Here is a 22,314-nt window from a genome sequence, read left to right as displayed (position 1 = left end):
TTTTAGTTTCTAAATACTACAATACCCATGATCCTCAGCTGTGTTGCACTCGATTCACTATCAGTTACAGAAATAGTTTGTTTAGTTCCTCCACACACTTGAGTCCTCACAGTGTGAATCATGATTTGTTGTGTTTGGTACGTGATGAGTCTGTTGTTCTGCTTTAATTACAGTAGAATTTATTTGGGCGTCTGAGCCGAACTGAATTTTTCTCATTTTTGTATTTATTTGTATTTAAAAGTCGTCTGGCAGCAGTTTGTACCTCTCATGTGTTTCCATTACAGCACAAAACATCCAATTAAAATCTGAAAATAAACTGTGATGTTCAGGAGATATTTCCAGAATCTTCAGAGACTCTTTGAACCGTCTGGATGAACAAATATTCTGTCTGTTGCTCCATGAAAAAGACTGAAACCTGCTTCTGGATCCAAACAAAGATGGCGGCTGTAAAAAGATGTGAAACAATATTAAAAGGTGTGATCAGTTATATTGGTATTATGTTACTTTTTATTATGTTTTCATATAAAACAACATGTTCATATTTTTCTTGCGTTGTACAGAAAGTGCAGTGTCAGGTTATTTTCAGCTACCTGGACATGAGACCTTGAAAAGTAAGAACATGTTTTGTATGAAAATATAAAATAATTATTAATAATAGTGACGCAATATATCTAAATATAACTGACAAAAACCTTTCAGTCGTGTTTCACGTCGTACAAATTGAGCAGGAAGAGTCGACAGTTTTCAGCTTCCATATTTGTTTGGATCAGAAAACAAAGAAAATATTTTTCATGAAGCAACAGACGGAATATTTTTTCATCCAGAAGATTCTGAAACAGCTTCAGAACAGCAGGACGTGTTAGTTAAACATCTTCTGGGTTTTTAAAGATCAACATGTAATTATATTTCAGGAAATACAGAATGAATATTTGTGTTATTGTGTCATGAATATAACTGCCTACCAGTCAGAGCAGAGTGCTGCGTTTACATTTACAAACCAGAATAGAAACTTAAACTTTGACGTCAGATCTTCAGACCTTCACCGTCTACAACAAACTTCATAAATCACAGACAGAAACATAAACTGAACACTGCTGCAGAAGCCAGAGGAAACACCAGAACATTTCAGGTTTTTGTTGAGTCATTTTATGGTAAATTAACTCTTTTAAATATAATATTATAACATGAGACAGATGTCACGCGTCTTATCTTTACCAGGTAGAGTGACGTTTGAAGCTGTTTGCTGCTGCATTTGTAGTATTTTCTCTGGATAAATGAACCAGAACTTGTAGGACTGAAGCTGCTGATGAAGGAGATAAAAACTTACTCAAATGGTAAACAGACTGTACTTGTAAAGCGCTTTTCTAGTCTTCTGACCACTCAAAGCGCTTTTACACTTTGAATCACATTCGCATCCATTCATATGCTGAATGGATACAGGGGCCAACATGCAAGGTCCCAACCTGCCCATCAGAGGAAACTAACCATTCACACACTGATGCTGCAGCCATCAGGAGCAATTTGGTGTTCAGTATCTTGCCCAAGGACACATTGACATGCAGACTGCAGGAGCCGGGAATCAAACCACCAATCTTCTGATTAGTGGACGACCCGCTCTACCTCCTGAGCCACAGCCGCCCCGTCACACTCAAGTGTCCCTTACTACAGAAGACTTTTTGTTTTTAAGTGCTTTAAACACAAACTGTGATTGTTCTCCAGTTCAGACATTTTATAAATGCATTTTGTTTACACATCCTGGTTTCATTTGGTTTTAGCAGAAATCATCTAGTTGAGTGTTAAAGTTCATTCTTGGAAATAGTTTGATGAAATAATCTTAACACAAAGTCCACTTACTAGCTTTTTTCCAGAGCTTTCAGTGGATGAAGTTGTCACCTGTTGTCATGTGACTGAAGTTAAGACTCTAGTAAGTAGATCTTGTGTTAAAATCATTTTGTCAGACAAGTAAATCAGTTTTAATGAGTTCAGGTTGTTTCTGACCTCTGACCTCCACAGATAAGTTCTCTTCCTGTGGGAAACACTGACTTTGTCGTCGGTCCTGAACACAGACTCACGTCTTCTTTCTCTCTCAGACGTTACTGAGCTGTTTGGAAGCACAGAAGCTCCTTTTTAAAGCCTTCAGACCTGAGAGCTGCTCGGAGGCTCAGCTGTATGTTTCTTCTTCCTGTGAATGCAATAAACTGTGTTGTGTGGAGTCAATGTGTCCGAAACATCACGTCTGTCGGTTTGCTACATGCGTGTGAAATGTGTAGTTGATTTACATCACAGATGATTGTCTGCGGTCGGCTCTTTAACCAAAGCTCATCTGTTTGTTTGTAACGTCACATTTTACAGGAAGGACTGACGAGAATGACGTGTTCCTGCTGAAGCCTTCAATAAACGGACCAGAAAAAGAAAAGACATGCCCGCTTTACTAAAAGACATGCCCACTTTACTAAGATACCTCCACTTTACTAAAAGACATGCCCACTTTACTAAAAGATACCCCCACTTTACTAAAAGATACCCCCACTTTACTAAAAGACATGCCCACTTTACTAAGATACCTCCACTTTACTCAAAGACATGCCCACTTTACTAAGATACCCCCACTTTACTAAAAGACATGCCCACTTTACTAAGATACCTCCACTTTACTAAAAGACATGCCCACTTTACTAAGATACCCCCACTTTACTAAAAGATACCCCCACTTTACTAAAAGACATGCCCACTTTACTAAAAGATACCCCCACTTTACTAAAAGACATTCCCACTTTACTAGAAGATACCCCACTTTACTAAAAGACATTCCCACTTTACTAGAAGATACCCCACTTTACTAAAAGATACCCCCACTTTACTAAAAGCAATGCCCACTTTACTAAAAGACATGCCCACTTTACTAAAAGACATGCCCACTTTACTAAGATACCCCCACTTTACTAAAAGACATGCCCACTTTACTAAGATACCCCCACTTTACTAAAAGATACCCCCACTTTACTAAAAGACATGCCCACTTTACTAAAAGATACCCCCACTTTACTAAAAGACATGCCCACTTTACTAAAAGATACCCCCACTTTACTAAAAGACATGCCCACTTTACTAAGATACCCCCACTTTACTAAAAGACATGCCCACTTTACTAAGATACCCCCACTTTACTAAAAGATACCCCCACTTTACTAAAAGACATGCCCACTTTACTAAAAGATACCCCCACTTTACTAAAAGACATGCCCACTTTAACAAGATACCCCCACTTTACTAAAAGATACCCCCACTTTACTAAAAGACATGCCCACGTTACTAAAAGATACCCCCACTTTACTAAAATATACCCCCACTTTACTAAAAGACATGCCCACTTTACTAAAAGACATGCCCACTTTACTAAAAGATACCCCCACTTTACTAAAAGATACCCCCACTTTATTACAAGACATGCCCACTTTACTAAAAGACATGCCCACATTACTAAAAGATACCCCCACTTTACTAAAAGACATGCCCACTTTACTAGAAGATACCCCACTTTACTAAAAGATACCCCCACTTTACTAGAAGACATGCCCACTTTACTAGAAGATACCCCACTTTACTAAAAGATACCCCCACTTTACTAAAAGATACCCCCACTTTATTACAAGACATGCCCACATTACTAAAAGATACCCCCACTTTACTAAAAGATACCCCCACTTTATTACAAGACATGCCCACATTACTAAAAGATACCCCCACTTTACTAAAAGATACTCCCACTTTACTAAAAGATACCCCCACTTTACTAAAAGACATGCCCACTTTACTAGGAGATACCCCACTTTACTAAAAGATACCCCCACTTTACTAAAAGACACCCCCACTTTACTAAAAGACACCCCCACTTTAAAAAATGAGGAAATATATGTATTTGTGGATCGGTTAACAGTGAACTAATAGTCATGAATCTTATCAGAAACGTCTTCAACTAAATTTGAAACTGAATTAGAACTTTGTAATTGACTGCTGGCCTGTTGTTCATTCAACACATTACCTCTCTCTCTCTCTCTCTCTCTCTCTCTCTCTCTCACCACACAAACATGTAACTTCCAGTAAAGAAGAAGAAGGGAGGAGCAAACAGTAAAAGTGAAACTATTCAGTCAGACTCCATTTTAAAGTCAACAGAGCAGAAGGAAGAAAACAGTCTGAGGCAGGGTGAGTGTTCATATCAGAGCTGCTAATAATGATTACTGTCATTATTGATCAATCTGCTGATTATTTTACTGATTAATTGTTTGGTTGATTAAACTGTGTCAGAAAAATGTGAAATCACAGTGTTGACGTCTTCAAACGTTGTTTCCTTTGTTCTTTTGCTGGTTTCTGCGTCCTCACAGTGATGTAACGTGACACACTGCTGCAGTTCAAATAGAGAGAAGTCACAGTTAAGAATCACACAGATGTTTATCTGAAGTCTGTTTGTTGGATTTAAAGCAGAGTCAAAGTTTATCTTTGTGATGGATGGAAAACACACATGGTTGTAGTTAAAGTCATGTAAACTAATAAGAAGCTACTAAGTTGAGAGGAAGGACTGGGTTTATTATACTGTGTATGTGTGTGTGTCTCCAGTGTTACTGGTTTACCTCTCAGACTCCAGAAGATGAAGGATTTGGAGGAAGAGGAGGACGGAGCAGAGTCTCTGATATCCAGCTGTCTGTCTATGAAGAGTGACCGGTCTAAAGGTCTTCCTCCTCCAAACTTCAGTAATGAACCTGGACCCTCAGACACAAAGTAAGAGACTGTTTCTACTGTAAACTGACCTGAAGATGATTCAGTGAGACGGTTTCATTAAGGTTGTAGTGTAGATATGAAGGAAACACAGTAGAAAGAAATAATGAACTACCTTCCATTCAGCTGTAATCTAGAACAGATCTTCATGTACATGTTAACCAGAGACAGAGACAGGGCTGCTGTTGCTATTTGATTTTCCAGTCTAACAATCTAAAGTAGTAGCAGGTAACCCAGGGTGATATTTACTAAGGATTTAGTAACAAGTCACATTGTGTCTCCTTATTTACTAAAGGACTGCACCGGGGTTTTGTGCAGGTAAAATTGAAGAAAATGGAGTGTTTGGTCTCCTGCAATACAGAATGTGTTTTAACATGTTCCTGTTCAAAGACACAAAATATGGGAGGAAGTAATGGAAATGTATACAAACAGCCTGCTGCAGCTGATTTATCACTGCAGACTGACCACTGCAGCAGAGGAAACTGAGTCTGACATTTAACAAATGTGTAAAACTGTTGTATGACACTCACACAGAGGGAGAGAGATTATAGCAGAAACAGTGAGAGAGAGAAACACAAATGAAAAAATGCATTATGAAGATATTTAGCAGAGCTCTCTGTTCAGCACCACAACACAAGACAAAAGAGCAGCAGTCTGTTATTTTTCTGTTTTGCTCAGTTGCCTCCTGCTTATTTTTCCTGACTTTTAAAGTCTCATAGTAGCTTAAAGGAGCCCTGTGGAGTTTTCTTGTTAACAGACAAAAGTCATGTTTACATTGACTTACTGACCAAAACACATTGTGTGAATCCTTGTGGTCTAACAAATGTGTTGAATCCATTTCCCTCCTCATGAAACATTTGCAAAGTCGATTTTTGAAGCTAGTATTTTAAATCCTGCATTGTTTACATCCATGTTTACTAGTTTCCACTCTTCTTCTTCTTCTCTGCCTTTGCTGGCACATTGTTGTGTCTGTCTAATTACTTCTGAACCCTTGTAAATATATTATATATTATTTTATTTAAATTGAATGTGCTGAAGCTCAGAGCCTGAAGATCAAAAAAATGTGTAACTGTCCAAACACTGACAGTCTGGACTGTTTATGGAGGGAAAGAGCTGCATCAACTTGTGAGCTGTCGGTTGGCCACCATTAATGTCATGTGTCATAAAGAATGTGTTCATGTCCACAGAGAGAGGAAGAGGAAGAGGAAGAGGAGGGGTGTTTCTGTGGAGGAGCAGCTGTCCTGCTGTTCTTTGTGTCAGGACATCCTGAAGGATCCAGTCTCTACCAGCTGTGGACACTGGTTCTGCAGACAGTGCATCACCTCATACTGGGACCAGTCTGCTCCATCAGGAGACTCCTCCTGTCCCCAGTGTGGAAAAAGATCCAGAACAAGACCTGGACTGCAGACAGACAGTCAGACCAGCACTGTACAAAGTAAGACTGAAGATCTGTCTGCTGATGTCATCATCTCTGAAAACAGGACAGGAATCTACCTCCTCTATCCTACTGAAAATTAACACAGTCAGACATATTTCTTTTTAATTATACCTTTTTTTCTTCTCTTTCAGCAGAAAGTGGTCTGCAGGAGGTTTTAGATGAACATAAGATCAGTCTGAGGAGGAGATGTGAATGTGTGACTGAAGGAACTGATGAAGCAGGAAGTGAAACCCTCCTCAACAGGATCTACACTGAGCTCTACATCACAGAGGGACAGAGTGAAGACGTTAATAGTGAACATGAGGTGCGGCAGCTTGAAGCAGCTTCCAAGATGGAGACTCTCCATGACACTCCAATCAGGTGTCACGACATCTTTAAAGTCTTACCTGACCAACAGAAACACATCAGAGTCGTTCTGACCAATGGCGTCGCTGGCGTTGGAAAAACCTTCTCAGTGCAGAAGTTCACTCTGGACTGGGCAGAGGGCTCGGAAAACCAAGATGTCAGTCTGGTGATTCTGCTTTCGTTCAGGGAGCTGAACTTGATCAAAGATGAGCAGTACAGTCTCCTCATGCTGATCCATGATTTCCATCCAACATTACAGAAGGTCACAGCAGAGAAGCTCGCTGTCTGGAAAGTTTTGTTCATCTTTGACGGCCTGGATGAAAGCAGACTTTCACTGGATTTCAAGAACATGAAGGTCGTGTCTGATGTCACACAGAAGTCATCGGTCAACGTGCTGTTGACAAACCTCATCGAGGGGAAGCTGCTTCCCTCGGCTCTCGTCTGGATAACATCCCGACCTGCAGCAGCCAATCAGATCCCTCCTACATGTGTTGACAGGGTAACAGAAGTACGAGGCTTCACTGACGCCCAGAAGGAGGAGTACTTCAGGAGGAGATTCAGTGATGAAGAGCTGTCCAGCAGAATCATCTCACACATCAAGACATCCAGGAGCCTCCACATCATGTGTCTCATCCCAGTCTTCTGCTGGATCACTGCTTCAATTCTGGAGCACATGTTGACTACAGACCAGAGAGGAGAGCTGCCCAAGACCCTGACTGACATGTACTCACACTTCCTGCTGGTTCAGACAAAGAGGAAGAAGCACAAGTATGATGAAGGACATAAGACGAGTCCACAGGAGCTGACGAAGGCTGACAGGATACTTCTTCTGAAGCTGGGGAGGCTGGCGTTTGAACATCTGGAGAAAAGAAACATCATGTTCTACCAAGAAGACCTGAAGAAGTGTGGTCTTGATGTCACAAAGGCCTCGGTGTTATCAGGAGTTTGTACAGAGATCTTCAAAAGAGAGAGTGTGATCTTCCAGAAAACAGTCTACTGCTTTGTTCATCTGAGCGTTCAGGAGTTTCTGGCTGCAGTCTACATGTACCACTGTTACACCAACAGGAAGACAAAGGTACTGCAGGAGTTCCTGGGAAAACACTACAGGTACTCATCTCTGGATGACTTCCTGAAGAGAGCCATGAAGAAATCTCTCAGAAGTGAAAATGGCCGCCTGGACCTGCTTATGCGCTTCTTTCATGGCCTCTCTCTGGAGTCCAACCAGAGTCTCTTAGGAGGCCTGCTGGGTCGGACAAAGAACAGTCCACAAATCATCCAGAGAGCCATCAACAACCTGAAGACGATGAACAGTGAGGATATCTCTCCTGACAGAAGCATCAACATCTTCCACTGTCTGATGGAGATGAACGACCGCTCAGTACATCAGGAGATCCAAGAGTTCCTGAAGTCAGAGAACAGATCAGAGAAGAAACTCTCTGAGATCCACTGTTCAGCTCTGGCCTACATGCTGCAGATGTCAGAGGAGGTTCTGGATGAGTTGGACCTGATGAAGTACAACACATCAGAGGAGGGAAAACGGAGACTGATCCCAGCTGTGAGGAACTGCAGAAAGGCTCGGTAAGTCTGGATGTGATTATCAACATTATAAAGCTGCCATCAGTATTACAGTAAAGATTCACACATGCACACTATCAAAGTGTTAAACATGTGTTACACCTGCTTGTTGCCAAAGTTATACATGAGTAGTACTTCACTACAAGGAGTACTTGCAAGCACATTCACATGTGTCAAGACATCCTTATCACAAGGAAAACATATTGCTATTCACATTAATGTTTTTATTTTCATAGTGATGAGGATATCTTGACACATTGATTATGTCACTGGTCATTTTGATATAAATATCCTTCATTTCCCTCCTGTGGGTATTTGTCTGAGGAAGACCTGTAATCAGTTGAAATGTTACCAGTAAATTTAAATGGAGCTGTGATTCCAGTGTGTGAGTTCTCCTTGTATCCCAGTTGAATAGATTTTGTATCTAGCACCTATCCCACTGAGGGTTTGTGGATGTGAACACGACGACTCTGACTTATAGTGCTTCACTTCAAATGTTCTTCAGATGTTCAAATGCTATGAGAGCAAGAAAAACTTATTATTGTTGGTGTGTTTATACCTCACATTAGTAAACACAGTTATTCTGTTTATTTATAATGATTTTACAGTTTATTGTTCACCTTCTAGTTTTCTTCCTTTGGGTTTAATACAAATCCAGCAAAATATCTTCAGGTTACAAGTTTTAGTTGAAAATGTTTAAAGAGTCATTATTTCATCATAACAGACAACAGTATTTTCCAGTGGACAGAACCTGCTGTACCTTTCTATAATGTGTCTGTTTATTTTATATACAGACACATACATGTAATATCTGTGATCTGCTGCAGCTACCAGCTTGTATGAAGCCTGAGAGGCGAAACCCAGGGCATAAAAAGTCTACAAAGCTCTTCCTGCTGATAACACTTAATTGCTGTGAGTGCACGGTGATAATTGAAGAGACTCAGTTTGAAGCTGCTCAGGTTTTATGAGCAAGACAATTTCATTTGAACTTTGTGGAGACGCTCTGATATGATGGGTGCTTCTCATGATCTTATTTCATGTCTTCTCTCTCCTCGGGTGACCCGGAAATTGATCTGGAAATTGGTCTCATCATGAAGGATGTTTGAATTTGCTTATTTCTGTTTGGAGGAAAGAGGAGGCTGCCTGAAGGAGGGAGTAAACAGTACACAAGATCATCCTTCATCTTTTATCAAACTGACACAACCCTTTATTGGAAATCTGTAGTGATTAGACGCAGCAGCTGATCGGACTGATTTGATATTACATCACTAACATCTCAGTTTTATATCGAGACAAATAACAGAACCAACTCAGGTGTAATATCACTCCCAAGTTTAGATTTAATTTGTTTTCTGACTAAGTTACCATGGTTACTGAGCTGGGACTCATATAAGCCGCGGTGATGGAACGAACTCTCAGTCAAATTATCGAGGCTTATTGAAATAAACCAGGCTATCTCGTTAGCCAGCTTGATGGAACATCCCCCAGGATTTAAATAAAACTAAACTGAAGAGGGGATGAGGTGCAGGTGGAGCAGGAGAACAGGAAAGGAGCTGATTGGCTGGTGAAGACACAGGGAGCAGGGCAGGACTAACGAGGCTGATGCAGGGCAGGTGTGGAGGGAAAGTGAGGAGGGAAAAGCAGGCTGGGGAGGAGTACATGAACACAGGAAGGAAACACAGAGCAAACAGAAAACTAAAAACCCCCAAAACACAATGAGACAGATGATGTTCCTGTAAAATAAAATGCAGTAGTGTCTCAGATTACATTTTCCTCATAACAATTCCTTAAACTAAACACATGCTCTTATATAACAGCAGTGAGAAAGGTGAAACTGTCTCCTGATAGTTTGTGTGTAGGGAGATGGGCGGGAAGCTCAGGTGAGGGGAATGAGGTGATTGCAGTGATAGCAGGGCAGATGGGAGTGGCATAGTGCATCTAATGTTGAACACAAACTATATACAGACATCACTACTGTGGTGAAATAAGATGCTCATAAAAACTGGCAACTCATCGTATGAATGAGTAAAATTACATGAGCAAAAGGACTGGATAACAGAAGTGTAACACATAAATGATGATGGTTAAATACAACCTAAGAAAGTGATGTCTAGATGAAGAGTAACTAAGCCAACACTAAACAAGCCGCTCCATAACCAGCACTGTACATGACTAGATAGTCACATAAAGCAGTGAGGAAGAAAGTTGGTGTGAGTGAGACGTGAACTCTGTAGAGCCAGACTCACTCAGAGCTGAGAGGAAGATACATAGAGCCAGACTGTGACAAGGTAGAAAGTAAACATTGATGTCAGATATATTTACATATTTCCTCTTTCCTTAAAACATATAAACTACAAGTTTAAATTATTCCTACAAATTATGAGACGTTCTCATCATAACATGAATTATTAAATAATGAATTTACAAACAGAATATCAATGAATGCAGATGCAAATAACAAATATATTTTAGAAAAAGTTGCTGCCAGTAGAAATGTGTATTCAGTGTCTGAGCAGTTACAAACTGTTTGATGGATCTGTTCACAATATAACATGCAGATGTTTGTCAAACAGTTTATTTCAGGAGAAACATGCAGAGATGTTTCACGTTGTCTTTTGTCATGTTGGAGGACATCACTACATCACTGTGCTGGCAGTGGTAACTGTTATTATTCATTTTTTAGACAGTACATCACATTTAAAGTCCAGCACATCAAAAGACACTGAAGAGCTGTTAACACCTGTAGACTGACAGCTGACGTCACTTCAGATGACGCCTGAAAGGAAAGGACGTCCAGAAACATGTTTCCTTGATTCTTCTTCCCTCACATCTTTTCCTGCATCTCTCCCTTGTACCTTAGGTGGGAGGGACTCAAGACACAAGGATATGACTCAAGTGAGCAAAGCAAGGAGACATTTAAGACAAATAAGAAGCAATCACTGTGGACTTTATAGAAGCATAAATGCAACTCCATTTTCTTTGCCTTTGTCTGCAAGATGAAACCAAAACAGAGAATCCCATTAAAAAGTCTGCAGTACAGCAGCAGAGAGAGTGGGGAGAGTTACTGAATAGCTCAACTTTGATTTGAAGGGTAAATCACAACATGACACGTTTACATTACTTTCATTTTCAGATGCTTTTGTCCAAAGTGAATTACATTTTTTTACATACACGTACAATTTTGGATTGAGTGTGTTGCTCAAAGACACTTGGACATGTGGATAGAAGGAGCTCAAGTTTCAAACCGCCAACCTTGTGATTAATGGCCGACCAGCTCTGCCAACAGAGATAACTGAGCTATTCATCACATCTTAGTTTGTTTAGTGATCAAAATGCCTAGAATCTATATTTATTATTAAAGTGTATATTGTATGTATGTTATCTGCATTACAGACTTGATGGATGTGGACTCTCAGAGACTCACTGTGAAGTTGTGGCTTCAGCTCTGAAGTCCAACCCCTCCCATCTCAGAGAGCTGAATCTGAGCTTGAACCGTCTGTCTGACTCAGCAGTGGAGCATCTGTCTGCTGGACTGGAAAGTCCAAACTGTAGACTGGAGACTCTGATGTAAGTTCACTGACTGTCTGTTACTATTGTTGATCTTAATGTTTAACAACTGAACCTAATTCATGTACATACATAACTTACATCCATTAAGTTATTTTTTTCCCATATTTTCATTTTTTACTGTACAAAGTTTAGTCTGTAGTTATAAAAGATGACTGATTCTTAAAGAAACTATAGAAAATGTCCACTGTTCGTTGTTAAAGTCATGTCATGTTTATAATTTTTGGTTAAGAGTCACATCTGTATACAGAAGATCCTCTCAACTAATATCTGTTTTAAATGGATCAAGTTTCCTTGATGAAGGAGAAATATTTCTTTATTATGTTCTTTAATGTGTTTTAATGAATAATGTCTGATCATTGATATTGATCCTTCAGAACACACACAAACACACACACACGCACACACAGGGACACAGGGACACAGAGATCAATACAGGTGACCTCAGAGTCTTCAGTCCACACTGTAGACTGGAGACTCTGAGGTCAGACACCATTTCTTACTGCTGTACTGAGATTAATATGATGTGACAGTTGTGGTGACACTTAACTGCAGACATAAAGCTGATATTATGCTGATCCACACTGAGCCTCTGAACCACTGAAACTTTTTTTGTCTTTTATATTTAACAGTTTTTAACCTGCATCCTGTTGGGTTCAGGTGTTTGGAGTTTCCGTCTTCTAAACTTTAGGGCTGGACAAAAAATAAATAAAATAGTTGTGATTAATTGCAATTCTTATTTGATCAATAATCAGTTCTTGAAATCCAGAGAAAACTTTGCATTTGCACCTTTAGTCAGTAAACGTGTACATGTGCACTGTGTTGTGTGTATGCAGTGGTTACTTATTGTAAATGGTTTCAGTTAGAACTGTGTGACGTGTAAAATGTCTACTTTGTGGAAATCAAGTTATTACAATGTGCACAAAAATCTGATTTCAAGTTTGAAAGTAAGGTAGATGCTAGCTGCTATATTAGCTGCCCTGAGTCATGACAGTCCCATAGAAGGATGGCGGAAGGAAGATTGAGGTGGACGAGCTTGAAAGAGGCAGCGGGAAGAAATCAGGAGGAAAACAGAAGAAAGAAGAAGAAATTTGAAGTTACAGTGATGATAGAGAGAAAGAAAGAGAAATCCACTTGGCTGGAATAAAACTGATTGGGAACAAGGACAGATTTGGAGTTCTGTTGAACAAACATGAAGTCGCCAGTTGGATTAAGGACAAACTTGGTGATGTCAACTTAGTTGATGTTAAAAGAAATGGATTGATCATTGTTGGATGGGTTTCACAGACACGGCTGAAGAAGTTGTTGGAAATATGAGTTAGATGGTTAGCAGGTGTCATGTTTCTCACTTCATAGAAGAGTTCCAGTAAGTTGTTGACAGTCATTGAATGATCAGGATGAGTGACGGAGAAAAGTTTGAAACAAGACCAGGGGCCAGATGCATAAACGATACATACACACAAAAACCAGGCACACGCCATTTCCCACACATAAACTGGTATTTATAAAGACAGAATGTACAGTGAGAATGTGAACACCTCACGCATACTTTAGACCAGGCGTACACATGTTTTTTCTTAGAGATTGTTGTATCAAATTGTTGCAGAAAAATGTACCAGAGCAAAAAAACTAAACTCTCTCTTGAAAATAAAAATTGAGTCAGAGGTCCAAGCAGCAAAGTGTTCTTTAATGCCGGCAAAAAAGGGGAGCAATCAGCACTTTTACAATGAACCAAATCGCTCTGAAGGTTTTTTCTTTGGGGCATTGTTTTTATTCCCTTGGTTCGGCATAGGTCACACCTTATCATCCACCCTCCCTAATTTTTGACCAATTATTATGTTACTTTTATCTCCGTCACTCGTTGTTGGTCAAAACTCTTCAAAACAGGTTTTGAGCTGTTTGAGGATATGTACTGGCATATTTAATTCTACCTGATTATATCCAATTTTTATATAAGTATTGGGAATCATTTTAAACCATTATTGCCAAGTTGTCTTCTGGCCTTTTATTTTTTTATAAGTTATTCTAGTCATTTTGCACCCTTATTTCTTGATCTCCTCCAGAGAGTATTTTTTTAAGAGGTGAAGACTTTAATGCAGACCCAAGCAAAGTGACATGTAATACAAACACACTCAAATTTCTCCAGTGTATGATTATAATTCTTCTACCGTGCCTCTATACGTACATTGTGATTAAATATGGTTCATGAGATTATAACTACACCAATACAAATTGTATCACACTAGCCCTTATTGCTTATAAACTTATAAAATCAATATGCATAGCTTAATATTGTCTTTAAGCACACCAATGACTTTTAATGAAAGTACACCACAAGATCTGAGGCTGATGTGATGAGGTGGAGGTGAAATATAAGCTGAGAGACGGAATCTTTTAGTAAAACATTGTTTGTTCAGGTTGATAACCAGCTGCACTGATTGTGTGTGTCTTTGGGTTCTTTTTGGGTGTTTACACAGATATTTGTAAAATGTCAATCAAAGGCGCATTTATTAATTTAACATTGATTAATTATTTTTGTGTTTAATTTTGTCATTCCTTTAATTTACATAGGAGCCAACATTTTATTTTGCTCTTACTATTCTTTTTATTTTATCCTTAGTTGTGGCACACCTTGTAAAGTCGGTTTAGATATGAGCTACAAACTACAACATTGATTCCATTTCTGAGATATTACTGCTGACGATGGTTTACAGTCCATGTGATGAATTAATGATATGGATGGTATAAAGAGCTGTACAGCCATGTGTAATGGTGGCACGTAATGACAGCTATTCTGACTGTTGGAGAAACTCGCCGCTGCAACACAATTTAGTGAAACTGCACTTCTTCTTTCCCGTTTGTTTCATTGACAGCTGTACAGACTGATGAGACAGGTGACCAATTGATATGAAAACGGCTGGTTCAGGGTGTGTCTTCATCCATTTATGGTTAATTGTGGGAGCGGAAATGAGGCTTGTGCACGTGAGCTCAGTTCCTCAATGATTGAGATTTATAAAACAGAACCATGCGTACACACGGCTTTATAAATCTGATGAAAAGAATGCGTCTGCATGTTTGTGGCTTTATGCGTACACACAGTTTTAGTCATGAATCTACACAGAGTTTTATGCATCTGGCCCCTGGTGTGTTGCATTTTGAATGAGAAATCCTGCCTGACAAAGTATTCTTAGATCATATCAGTTACCCAGTAAGGCTGTTTGTTCCCAAACACATTCAGTGCAGACGTTGTTGGAAATGTGGACACAGCTGGCTTGTGTGTAGACATGATTTGGGGATATGTGGATAATGTGGAGATGAGACGTGCAGCAGCAGAAACTGTGAAAAAGAACGCCAGTGTAATCAGTGTGGGGGGAGACATGAGGCAAGCAGACAGATCAGTGACTGTGGTTATATTATCACTAGACTGGATAATATCAGATGTATAATTAAAATGATGGTGTAGGCAACTTAAGAGAACCAACTTACCAACATTACCATACTATTTGACATATTTTCTCTGTCACAAAATGTCCATTTACAAGCATCGCTGAAAGTTAAAAATTAAGTTGCAGTTGGAGATAAAGAAACAGGAGAAGGATATAAATAAGTGGAAACTGCTGATCACGTCTGTCCGGGTCAAATATCACTATAATATCATAACCTTTTCTTTTTCTTTATTTGTCATGCAGAAAACCATCTAATTGACATGTGTATATTTATTAGCCTACACGAATATAAAGTTACTGAATTTTATTGACTGTTTCATGATACAGTACAGCTGTTTCAAATGCATTGTGAGCATTTTTGAAGCAGCAGGTTCTGTCTTTTGCCAATGACAAGTTTCTTATTTTCCCCGGCGGCAGAACAGGCGAAGAGAGCAGTGAATTTCACTTAAATTTCTTCCCCCCTTTATTGCCATAAGCTTCAAGTAGACAACGTTTGTCACTGAGAGAAAATGACTTTCTGTCTCTGTCATGATGTCAGTGTTCACGCAGCAGCAGCTGCTTATCATGGGAGTAAAGTACAAAAATAGATTTACGTGGTTTAAAATGTTTTTCCACATGTTGTCATGTATGAAGAGACCCAAAATGATCCCTGTAGGTAGACTACTTGATTTCTATAGGTGACTTATTTAAACAGCATAAATGTTGTATATGAATGATTCTGTCTCAGAGCTTTTTGATCCATATAAACAGCTGATCACTGTAACTGTGATCACTATAAGCAGTTAATACTGTATACATTTAAACACAGCAGAAGGTCATAGTTTGGACTTTATTTAATTTTCTTATTGTCTTCACAGCTTGAACAAAATGAGTCAATGAATAAATAAATAACTTCAAAATAACGCTGGCACACTTTTATTTCTTAAATTATAAATGCTGAGCTTTTAAATAAAAGGGTTGTGAGTGTGAAAAGACTCTTGATGGAACCGTCTTTTGAGAGTCTGTTTCCGTCCGTCAGACATTCTTTGACACGCAGCTGAATTAAGTTTGACCGTTAACCTGCCACGGAGCAGCTAGTGCTGACTAAGTTACCATGGTTACTGAGCTGGGACTCATATAAGCTGCGGTGATGGAATGAACTCTCACTTAAATTATCGAGGCTTATTGAAATAAACCAGGCTATCCCGTTAGCCAGCTTGATGGAACACCCCTCAGGACTTAAATAAAACTAAACTGAAGAGGGGATGAGGTGCAGGTGGAGCAGGAGAACAGGAAAGAAGCTGATTGGCTGGTGAAGACACAGGGAGCAGGGCAGGACTAACGAGGCTGATGCAGGGCAGGTGTGGAGGGAAAGTGAGGAGGGAAAAGCAGGCTGGGGAGGAGTACATGAACACAGGAAGGAAACACAGAGCAAACAGAAAACTAAAAACACAATGAGACAGATGATGTTCCTATAAAATAAAATGCAGTAGTGTCTCAGATTACATTTTCCTCATAACAATTCCTTAAACTAAACACATGCTCCTATATAACAGCAGTGAGAAAGGTGAAACTGTCTCCTGATAGTTTGTGTGTAGGGAGATGGGCGGGAAGCTCAGGTGAGGGGAATGAGGTGATTGCAGTGATAGCAGGGCAGATGGGAGTGGCATAGTGCATCTAATGTTGAACACAAACTATATACAGACATCACTACTGTGGTGAAATAAGATGCTCATAAAAACTGGCAACTCATCGTATGAATGAGTAAAATTACATGAGCAAAAGGACTGGATAACAGAAGTGTAACACATAAATGACAATGGATAAATACAAACTAAGAGAGTGATGTCTAGATGAAGAGTAACTAAGCCAACACTAAACAAGCCACTCCATAACCAGCACTGTACATGACTAGATAGTCACATAAAGCAGTGAGGAAGAAAGTTGGTGTGAGTGAGACGTGAACTTAGTAGAGCCAGACTCACTCAGAGCTGAGAGGAAGATACATAGAGCCAGACTGTGACAAGGTAGAAACTAAACATTGATGTAAGATATGTTGACATATTTCCTCTTTCCTTAAAACATATAAACTACAAGTTTAAATTATTCCTACAAATTATGAGACGTTCTCATCATAACATGAATTATTAAATAATGAATTTACAAACAGAATATTAATGAATGCAGATGCAAATAACAAATATATTTTAGAAAAAGTTGCTGCCAGTAGAAATGTGTATTCAGTGTCTGAGCAGTTACAAACTGTTTGATGGATCTGTTCACAATATAACATGCAGATGTTTGTCAAACAGTTTATTTCAGGAGAAACATGCAGAGATGTTTCACGTTGTCTTTTGTCATGTTGGAGGACATCACTACATCACTGTGCTGGCAGTGGTAACTGTTATTATTCATTTTTTAGACAGTACATCCCATTTAAACTCCAGCACATCAAAAGACACTGAAGAGCTGTTAACACCTGTAGACTGACAGCTGACGTCACTTCAGATGACGCCTGAAAGGAGAGGACGTCCAAAAACATGTTTCCTTGATTCTTCTTCCCTCACATCTTTTCCTGCATCTCTCCCTTGTATCTTAGGTGGGAGGGACTAAGACACAAGGATACGACTCAAGTGAGCAAAGCAAGGAGACATTTAAGACAAATAAGAAGCAATCACTGAGGACATTATAGAAGCATAAATGCAACTCCATTTTCTTTGCCTTTGTCTGCAAGATGAAACCAAAACAGAGAATCCCATTAAAAAGTCTGCAGTACAGCAGCAGAGAGAGTGAGGAGAGTTACTGAATAACTCAACTTTGATTTGAAGGGTAAATCACAACATGACATGTTTACATTACTTTCATTTTCAGACACTTTTGTCCAAAGTGACTTACATTTTTTTACATACACGTACAATTTTGGATTGAGTGTGTTGCTCAAAGACACTTGGACATGTGGACAGAAGGAGCTCAAGTTTCAAACCACCAATCTTGTGATTAATGGCCGACCAGCTCTGCCAACAGAGATAACTGAGCTATTCATCACATCTTAGTTTGTTTAGTGATCAAAATGCCTAGAATCTATATTTATTATTAAAGTGAATATTATATGTATGTTATCTCCATTACAGACTTGTTGATTGTGGACTCTCAGAGACTCACTGTGAAGTTGTGGCTTCAGCTCTGAAGTCCAACCCCTCCCATCTCAGAAAGCTTGATCTGACCCGGAACAGTCTGTCTGTCTCAGCAGTGAAGCATCTGTCTGCTGGACTGGAGAGTCCAAACTGTAGACTGGAGACTCTGAGGTCAGTTCACTGACTGTCTGTTACTATTGTTGATCTTAATGTTTAACAACTGAACCTAATTTATGTACATACATAACTTACATCAATGAAGTTATTTTTTTTCCCATATATTCATTTTTTACTGTACAAAGTTTAGTCTGTAGTTATAAAAGATGACTGATTCTTAAAGAAACTGTAGAAAATGTCCACTGTTAGTTGTTAAAGTCAATTAATGTTTATAATTTTTGGTAAAGAGTCACATCTGTATACAGAAGATCCTCTCAACTAATATCTGTTTTAAATGGATCAAGTTTACTTGATGAAGGAGAAATATTTCTTTATTATATTCTTTAATGTGTTTTAATGAATAAAGTCTGATCATTGATATTTATCCTTCAGAACACACACACACACACACACACACACACACACACACACAGGGACACAGAGATCAATACAGGTGACCTCAGAGTCTTCAGTCCACACTGTAGACTGGAGACTCTGAGGTCAGACACCATTTCTTACTGCTGTGCTGAGATTAATATGATGTGACAGTTGTGGTGACACTAAACACATGTTTTTCCTAAGAGATCTGAGGCTGATGTGATGAGGTGGAGGTGAAATATAAGCTGAGAGACGGAATCTTTTAGTAAAACATTGTTTGTTTAGGTTGATAACCAGCTGCACTGATTGTGTGTGTCTTTGGGTTCTTTTGGGGTGTTTACACAGATATTTGTAAAATGTCAATCAAAGGCGCATTTATTAATTTAACATTGATTAATTATTTTTGTGTTTAATTTTGTCATTCCTTTAATTTCCATAGGAGCCAACATTTTATTTTGCTCTTATTATTCTTTTTATTTTATCCTTAGTTGTGGCACACCTTGTAAAGTTAGTTTAGATATGAGCTACAAACTACAACATTGATTCCATTTCTGAGATATTACTGCTGACGATGGTTTACAGTCCATGTGATGAATTAATGATATGGATGGTATAAAGAGCTGCACAGCCGTGTGTAATGGTGGCGCGTAGTGACAGCTATTCTGACTGTTGGAGAAACTCGCTGGTGCAACACAATTTAGTGAAACTGCACTTCTTCTTTCCCGTTTGTTTCATTGACAGCTGTACAGACTGATGAGACAGGTGACCAATTGATATGAAAACGGCTGGTTCAGGGTGTGTCTTCATCCATTTATGGTTAATTGTGGGAGCGGAAATGAGGCTCGTGCACGTGCGCCCAGTTCCTCAACGACTGAGATTTATAAAACAGAACCATGCGTACGCACAGCTTTATAAATCTGATGAAAAGAATGCGTCTGCATGTTTGTGGTTTTATGCGTACACACAATTTTAGTCATGAATCTACACAGAGTTTTATGCATCTGGCCCCTGGTGTGTTGCATTTTGAATGAGAAATCCTGCCTGACAAAGTATTCTTAGATCATATCAGTTACCAAGTAAGGCTGTTTGTTCCCAAACACATTCAGTGCAGACGTTGTTGGAAATGTGGACACAGCTGGCTTGTGTGTAGACATGATTTGGGGATATGTGGTTAATGTGGAGATGAGATGTGCAGCAGCAGAAACTTTGAAAAAGAACCCCAGTGTAATCAGTGTGGGGGGAGACATGAGGCAAGCAGACTGTCCAAAGAGAAAGAAAGAGATGGAAGTCATGAGAATCAGGTCCAAGAGAAGGCTGAGCCATGAGGAAGCAGCTAGGAATGAAAAGATTCAAGAAGTGAAGAACTAATCAGGTAGGAAGCATGATGAATATTGTTTTTGTGAGGACAAGATGAAGTTCTGAGCACTTCTGTCCATGGTGATTAAGTGTGCCGCTGAGGCAGAAAGGAAATCTGAGAGAATAGAGATTATTACTGGAGAGGAAGTGCAGAGGCTGCTGAGAGGCTTTCAGACTCTCTCAGAGCCTCAATTGAGAAGTTATATTAGAGAATGGGATGAGGGTAGGAATATATATATTAGTTTTATTTTATATATAATCATTTAGATTAAATAGGAGAACTGAGTCTTATTTTCAATCCAGTAGAAGGCAGTAATGTAACTGACAGTCCATGTGTTGCATTATGGGATAGCATTTATGTTTTTTAAATGTGCATAATGATGAAGCCCTCGCAAGTGATGCAGGTCTTTTATTATTCTTGCTCAACTGTTTTGCACATGTAGGCCTAAAACATATAGCTGTGTCATGTTTGAGTCTTTTTGCATTTTTACTTGTGTTTGGCTGCACAACATGAGTTTGTATAGATGGAGTCACTGGTGGAGCTGCAGAGTTTAAGAGGTGAAGTCACTACGTCTTTATTGAAGTAGCAGCATGTTGTCATTAATATTAAGGAGAGCTCTTTTTCACTGTTTGTATTTGACAGTTTTTAACCTGCATCCTGTTGGGTTCAGCTGAGTTTCCATTTTATAAACTTCTACATTCTATCAATCAATCAATCAGTCAATCAATCAAACTTTATTTATATAGCACCTTTCAACCAAATAAAATACAATTCAAAGTGCTGCACAAGTGACTGACAAAACGTAGGATGTTAAAAATGGATTTAGAGACTAATGAACACCAAAGCAATTAAAAAAGCAAAAAAGGTTCAATAAATAAGACAACAATAAAAAATGGGTAGTTAAGATAATAAAATATAAATAATAAAAGATAATACAAGCAATAAAAATAACAAAAGGTTGTAAAATACTACACATTATAAATAGATTAGTGAAATAGTAAAATGTTAATAAACAATTTAAAAAATTGATAATGATCAACAGTAAAATGTTGATAAACAAAATAGAATAAAATGAATCATGATGATAAATAAAATAAATATAAATAATAAAACCATAAAATGATAAAACACTACATAAAAGCCAGACTAAACAGATGGTTTTTAGTTTATGTTTAAAAATATGTATATTTTCAGCTGCTCTCAGATCCTCTGAAGGCTGTTCCAGCAGCTTCTAAACCTTCTTCACACTCGAACAGATTATGAAACATTGAATGATTTAAAAAAGGAACTTTGTTTTCTAAAGTGACGTCATTTATTCTTTATTCAGATTGGGGAACTGCAGTTTGTCAAAGATCAGCTGTGATTCTCTGGCCTCAGCTCTGAAGTCCAACCCCTCATCCCATCTGAGAGAGCTGCATCTGTGGGGAAACAAGCTGCAGAGCAAAGACATGAAGCTGCTGTCTGATCTTCAGGAGAGTCCAGACTGTAGACTGGAGACTCTGAGGTCAGTAGAGAGTTGGAGTCAGTCTGTGCTGGTTTCAGCAGTATTGTATTAAACACAGTTAGTATCAAAGCAAAGATCCAGTATTTCCTGGTGAACCTTCAACCTTCTCAGTGGCTGCTTTCCTCAGTGAAGCTGTGAGAGGAGAATGGTGACAGGCTTCAGTATTGGACATAAAGACAGAGAGAGAGAGAACAGTCAGCCAATCAGATCAGCCAGAAGCTTGTTGTGATCATGTGTTTGAGTTGATGTTAAGACGACTGTTGTTGTTGTGTTCATGTCTGCAGGAAATAAAGCTGGATTACAGCTGACAGCCTTACAAGATGTATAGAGACAGTGGTCCTCATCATCAAACTGTCCTACCATCAAATCTGATCTGAAAGTGTTTGTTCTCTCATTTCAACACTAAAGAATTGATCAGTTCATCTTTGTCAGAGCTCTAAGATCAGTCTGACTGCAGCCTGTGTTACCGGCGCCAGACCTAGGGGAAATCTGGACCGGCAGCAAAGGTTACACAGGCAAGGGTGCACTGTGTAGCCGATAAAAACATGGTCTGTGGACTGTGGATTAATAAGGGAGAGAGCCAAAGTTAGCGTCTTGCTCTAGCCGATGCTCATTTAATATTGACACAACAGTATAAAACTGTACATATTTCTCAGTTACGT

The 22,314-nt window shown here is 39.0% G+C and overlaps 1 protein-coding gene across 1 annotated transcript; it reads left to right on the top strand.

Annotated features, from left to right (window-relative positions):
- The first annotated feature begins 4,811 nt into the window (after positions 1–4,811).
- LOC122985691 (NLR family CARD domain-containing protein 3-like) lies at positions 4,812–21,790 on the top strand. The gene is made up of 7 exons (XM_044356534.1): positions 4,812–4,819; positions 5,961–6,208; positions 6,343–8,134; positions 11,525–11,698; positions 18,255–18,428; positions 21,476–21,689; positions 21,785–21,790. The coding sequence occupies exons 1-7, from the start codon at positions 4,812–4,814 to the stop codon at positions 21,788–21,790; spliced, it is 2,616 nt and encodes an 871-aa protein (XP_044212469.1).
- Positions 21,791–22,314: the final 524 nt, after the last annotated feature.

This window comes from Thunnus albacares, chromosome 7, assembly GCF_914725855.1.
Source record: "Thunnus albacares chromosome 7, fThuAlb1.1, whole genome shotgun sequence".
NCBI classification, from domain to species: domain Eukaryota; kingdom Metazoa; phylum Chordata; class Actinopteri; order Scombriformes; family Scombridae; genus Thunnus; species Thunnus albacares.
Note: the sequence above shows the minus strand (reverse complement) of the source record. Positions and strands in the feature narration are given on the sequence as shown.